Source organism: Peromyscus eremicus, chromosome 3 (assembly GCF_949786415.1).
Source record: "Peromyscus eremicus chromosome 3, PerEre_H2_v1, whole genome shotgun sequence".
NCBI lineage: Eukaryota > Metazoa > Chordata > Mammalia > Rodentia > Cricetidae > Peromyscus > Peromyscus eremicus.
The window spans coordinates 150,417,591-150,423,590 of record NC_081418.1 but is presented as its reverse complement, the minus strand read 5'-3'; the positions used below and the strand labels follow the sequence as shown (position 1 = coordinate 150,423,590).

At 43.9% G+C, this 6,000-nt stretch overlaps 1 protein-coding gene across 2 annotated transcripts in view; it reads left to right on the top strand.

The window, feature by feature from the left end:
• The first annotated feature begins 348 nt into the window (after positions 1 to 348).
• Abcc9 (ATP binding cassette subfamily C member 9) overlaps positions 349 to 6,000 on the top strand; it is a 111,227-nt gene continuing 105,575 nt past the window's right edge. For both annotated transcript variants that reach the window (XM_059258760.1, XM_059258759.1), the window contains exons 1-3: positions 349 to 556; positions 824 to 930; positions 4,521 to 4,681. In XM_059258760.1, coding sequence (XP_059114743.1) covers positions 4,540 to 4,681 — 142 coding nt within the window. In that variant the 5' untranslated portion in view covers positions 349 to 556; positions 824 to 930; positions 4,521 to 4,539. The remainder of the gene's footprint in view (positions 557 to 823; positions 931 to 4,520; positions 4,682 to 6,000) is intronic.

The following is a 6,000-nucleotide window of genomic DNA, read 5'->3' as shown; positions in this document are numbered from 1 at the left end:
CCAGTTCCGCTGCGGGAACAGACGGCAACTCCAAATCTGTTTCTGGGTGGTCAAAGCAAAGGCTGCCTGCGGACCTGGTGCCTTGCGTGTTTTCATATCTGACAACCCTACTTTTTAGGGTCCAAGAGTCGGTTTTTTGCAAGTTCCCCTCTCAAGCGGAGTCTGGGAGCCGCGGCTTAGCACATCTCCCTTGTGCTGGCTCCTAACTGAGCAGCTCCGGAGCAGAAAGTGGCTGGGGGACGGACGGGTGGTGGAGGGTCCCAAGCGGGGATGGTCCGGGCTGGGGAGGGTCGGGGTGGGGAGGGTCCCGGCCTCAGGCGATGCGCTCCGGACTCCTGCAGTTTCCTGCCTGGGCGCGGCGGTGTCCGCCCCGGCCGCAGCGCAGCGCATCGCAGAGGGGAAAGGCGATAGGAGGCAGCAGCTGGCCTCCCACCACCCTAAAAATAATCCACCCGCCAGCGGCCGACCGGGGAGGAAAACTTGTCATCCCACGGAGTGCAGGAGCTCCTCGGCTTGCTACAGAGCGATCACCAACCACTTTGAGGAGTCACCGGCTGTAAGCTGTTGATTTTGATCTAGTATTTATTTCCTCAGTAAAGGCGTTCGCTGCGTCTAGATTCAGGGGACAGGGCCCTCCCTGGCTGGAGAGGAGAAGGTGGGATCAGGTTTCCAGTCTGACTTACACAACGCTGCTGACTGGGGCCTAACCTGCTGGAAGCGGGAAGGTGTTACGGGTAAATACATAGACTTCTCAGCCATTCCCTTTATTATTCAAGAAGCAGCTTTCTTCTATCTACTGAATTTGTTACTCTTTGCTCTTTAGGAGTTCGGTGTACTGGTTTGAAACTTACATCTTCAGACTGTGGGCAGGCGTTTGGAAGGTAGCATAAGTGGCCGGTAGGGGGACCGAGTACAGGAGCCAAACTCAAGGTATTTATTATTTATTTATTTGCTTTCTGCTTGTTTGATCCGTGTTGATTACAGTGTCTAAGAAATCTTATCTGTGGAGGGAGTCCCAGCATGGGCTTTCTTGTGTCACAGACCGTCACAGTCCCTGAAGGGTAAATGGACACACTAAGACCAAAAAAATCAATCAGGCCAGTGGTCACTTTTGCTAGGGAATTTCCTACTTGGATCAGTACAGAACCAGCCAGACAGCTAGCTAGACTCTTTTTGTGAGGTCTCCACTGAAGTAACTGCGGTATTTGCTTTTGTAAATAATGGGTGTCCTGAGAGTGTCATGGGTAACAGAAGCCTTAGGAGCCTTCAAAGGGCTTACTAAGTGCTGAGTGACTCAGGGGTGAATTGTTTCACATGTAAGAAGGAAAGCTATCCTGTGCATGTTTGCTTTAGATGCTTCCAGAGCCTGAGGTTGCCTGGAACTCTCAATGGGTCACAACTGACATTTTCAGCCGGGTGGGCAGCGAGGTGGCTGCTTCTCACTCACTCATAGTCTACACTGGAAGGAGGAGGCTGGCAAAAGTAACTGGTACTCCTGATACGTTTTAATATTTTAGCATTCTTTTAGAATTGAATCAGTCAGCCTTTGTTCTTCTCCTGGAGAAGAGTAGAGTTGATAGATGAATTATTAGAGTCGTGAACTAAACTGAACTAAATCTCCGGGGCTGTGGAACTTCGCCTAGTGCACGTCCAGAGCTAAGTAAGCACGTTGAGTTGCTGCTCTCTCTAGGAAACAAGAAGTTAGGTCATGAAGAAATCCTCTCCCCTGCTTTTCTGCTCTGTAAGCCATCCCATAGTCAAAGTTTCACTTTTCATCTTTGTTTTAAAGTTTATTCCTTCCAATTCCCCAACCCTGATGACTATTATAAACACTTGACTGTTTTTCAGAGAGATTACGTGTGTTCGAAGAAAGGTGTTCTGTTTCCCCTTCTGATTTTCTGCCTTCTTGTTCTCCTTCTGGGCAGAACTGAGTCTAAACAGATCCAAGGAGGGGAGGGACACTAGCAATAGACGACACTTTAGCCCTCAAGAGCATCAGTGTATGGCCTTCCTCAAACGCTCACAACAGCCTGAGTTCTGGAAGGGAATCCAGACACTGTTTGGAAACTTAAGGATTTATTAGAAGGCTGGGTGTAGTTTGGTTTGTAGAGTGAATGTCTAGCATCATCAGGCTCTGGATTGGAATCCTAGAACAACACATACAGGTGTCGTACCACACACATACACACACACACACACACACACACACACACGCACGCACGCACGCACGCACGCATGCAGGCACGCACGGAAGGCACACACACACACACACACACACACACACACACACACACACGCACACAGCATCCTGATTCAATGTCTTTGATGGACACAGAAACTAATATATCTGCAATAAATTTCCTCTTTCCCTCCTCTTGGTTTGTAGTGGAGCTGGTAGAACTTGCTTCCTGGACAGCTGGCTTAGAGAAAGAATCTAACGGTTGAGGGGGGTGAGTAGAGGAGATGTCAGAAGGAAACATGGAGACCTGTGTAAGAAATGGAGAGGGTAAGAACCAGGGTGAAGCTCAAGGATCATATCAGAGGGAATAAAATCGTCTAGACCTTTCTGTGTAATGTGAACTGGAGGGCTGGGGACAGAGCATGTTGGTCAGTGGTAGAGCATGTGCCCAACATGTTCAATGCCCTGAGTTTGGTCTCCTGCACTGCATAAACAAACAGATAAACAAACCAATGACTCAGTTTCATTTTACCATTTCCACTAAACAAGGAAATAGTCTTAAAAATCTCATTGATAGCTATTATTTTTTAGATTGTTTTTCTATCTGTATCAAAATACATCTACTAATATACATATGTGAATGTTTAGCTTCCATTTTGCCATTATTTGAAAATTTTCAATTCTTTCTCCCATAGGAGTTTTTTTATAGTGTGTAATGATTTACCAAATATATGGCTGAATTTTGAATTTGTTTTTAAAATATAATTTTTTTAAAGATCTCAACTAGAGAGCCTACCAGTGACTTATCCACAAAAGGATTTATCAGAAATAATATATATGAGAGATTATATGCAAACACTTGGATAATCATACAAGCTTTCCAATTAGTTACTTATATCATATTCATGTAATGATTTTTAAAACCTCTGAGGGAAATTTGATTTTCCCAACAATTTACTATTGTCGGCATTCTCTGTGTCCCATTATTTGTCTTGTTTTTAGGAAAAATATCAGGTCTGTTACTAAATTAATTGCCAATGAAAAGAAAAATAAGAAAGGTATTGTTAGTTAATAAAATATTAATTTTTAATATCCTAACTCAGAATCCAACATAAATATGGAAGTCTGCTGAGGTCAAACTCTTAAACTGCTGTTTGTTTTAAGATGAATAGTTGAGATTAGTTTTGTAGAAAAATGGGTGGGGGGCTCAATGCCAGAGCAGAAAAGCACAGGTTATAAATCTGGCGTGTGGGTGTGGATCCCAACTTGTCTACTGGTTGACAAACCACCGGACTTATCCGAAGCTCAGTATAGTCTGCTGTAAAACACTGCCAACATCACTTTCATTACATGCTTGTTTTGAGGACTTCAGATAACACCTGGGCAGCACCAAGAACTAAGAAGTTGCTATTTAAATAATAGGTACCCTACAAAGGGTTTCAGAGTGCTGAAAGAATACTTGGGGTCCTAAGGACTTACTTTGATGGAGCAGGCTCTGCTGTCTTCCATGTAGCAAAGAGAAAGGTCTTCTGTTTCAAACCAAAGCCAGAGCGTATCCTCTGCTCACACTCACACGGGGTGGAAGCTGAAGTCCTCGCAATGGCTGGCATGAAGCCCTGTTTCCTTCCCATCTGCCCCTGCTCCCATTGCACTGGGACACTGATCTCCAGCTCAGCAGCTAACCTTTGTCTCAACTTGGGCAGAGTGCCTTGATTTATGAATACACCTAGTGGTGTTTTCATGACAGCCAGAAGCCCAAACTTGCCAAATGTCTGTCAAGCAATGAGAAGATGAATGAAATGTGGTAGAGCATATACCATAGAAAGTTATTCACCTTGGTGGCTGAGAATCTGTTGAGAAAGTACATAAGGCCGGTGAGATGACTCAGTGGTAAAGCCTCCGGCTGCTAAGCCTAATGACCTGAGTTTGAATATATAACCCAGATGGTGGAAGGAGAGAACTCACTCCAGCAAGTTGTCCTCTGACTCTCACATGCCTGCTGTAGCACACACACACACACACACACACACACACACACACACACACTCAAAGTGTAAAAATAAAAAATTAAAGGAGAGAAAATATGTTTCTTATTCCTTAAGGAGGAAGGATGAGAAAATGGGAGCAGGTAGATTAAAGGATACTAAGTTTCTTTGGGGATGATGAACATTTCTAAAATTAGTTTGGTGACAGCTCCACAACTCTGTGACTATAATAAAGCCGTTGGATCACACATGCCCAAGAAGATGTCTGACTCTGAAACCTGAGAAATTTCCCTAACTTAAAGTTATCACTTTAGGAAAGAAAGTTTAATACTAAGATGATCTTTTCTCCATTTTAGGCTAATCAAATAAGAAGAAATGAGTCTCTCTTTTTGTGGGAACAACATCTCCTCATATAACATCTATTATGGTGTTCTCCAAAACCCCTGCTTTGTGGATGCGCTCAACCTGGTCCCTCACGTCTTCCTATTGTTTATCACCTTCCCAATATTGTTCATTGGTGAGTCATCAGATGTCCTGTGTTACAGCACCTCATATTTCTGCCTCACTGGTGGCTGAGGTTCTGAGTAATGCTGTGTTAAGTTTTCCACCTCGAAAGCAGATGTGTGAGTTTGTGAGGAGAGTGTGATGCTGTTCTGTGTGTTTCAGTTGTATGCACTCGCTGTAGAATATTCATTCCACAGGTACATGCCAGCTGTGCTGCTGCAGATCTTTAAAAAGGAGCAAGAAGATAATTCTGTGAGACAGAACTAAAGTGTTTCTGGACTGCTTGCTTCATGCTGTGAGACAGGATAGAAACTGGACAAGACAGAACTCTTCCCTCCTGTGCAGACCACAGGAGCAGATGAACCCTGACAGCTCTATCTTGTCAGCCCCTTTGCAAAATCAGGGCAAATCACCCTGAGCCTTCACCTGCCAGGGCAGCTGACTCCTACAGGGAGGAGGGAGGACTGCAGAGTGACACCCGTCCAGTCTTCAAAGAAGGAGACTGGTAGGTTGTGTCTTAGGGAAAAAGAATTCTTATGAAAACCACTTGGAAAGTTAGCTGGATGTGGTAGTTAAGACCTGTTATTCCAGCACCTGGAAGGCTAAGGCAGGAGGATTGCCATGAGTTCTAGACCAGGATGGGCTATATAGTGATACCGACTCAGGAAACAAACAAAAAAGCTTGTAAATACACTTTATTTAACCACTTACACATGCACACAGTCAATTGTTTAGGTCAATTATATATAACTTTTTGTAACTTTCTGTGAACGACCAAAAGAGTTCATTTCACTATATTGTTTTGTTTTTATTTTCTTTGAGAAAAGTTTCTATTACACATCTCAGACATCTGGAACTTGATACACAGCCAGTTTGCCCTGGATCATGCAATCTTCTTGCCTTAGTCTTCTGGGTGATGTGGAGGTTTCAGGCATCACAGCCACAATGGGAAAAAAATAGATCCTTTAACTCACAAAGCACTAAACCATTTTTATGTATAAAATGATTAAGATTAATATAAGACTAAGCTTCTTGACAAAAGCAAGGGAGAAAAAGCTTATTTGGCTAACAATTCTAGGATAGAATTCATCATTGTAGGGAAGTCAAGACAGTCAGAGCCATCCCTAGACAGGTGGACTTGGGCTGTATACGAAAGGTAGCTGAGCAGGCCAGGGCACCAAGCCAGTGAACGGCATTCCTCCAAGGCTTCTGCTTCAAGATTCTACCTTGAGTTTCTGTCTAGGTTTCCCATTATGATGGACTCTAACTTACAAGCTGAAGTAAGTCCTTTATCCCCCAGGTTGCTTTTGGTCATAGTGTTTATCACAGCAA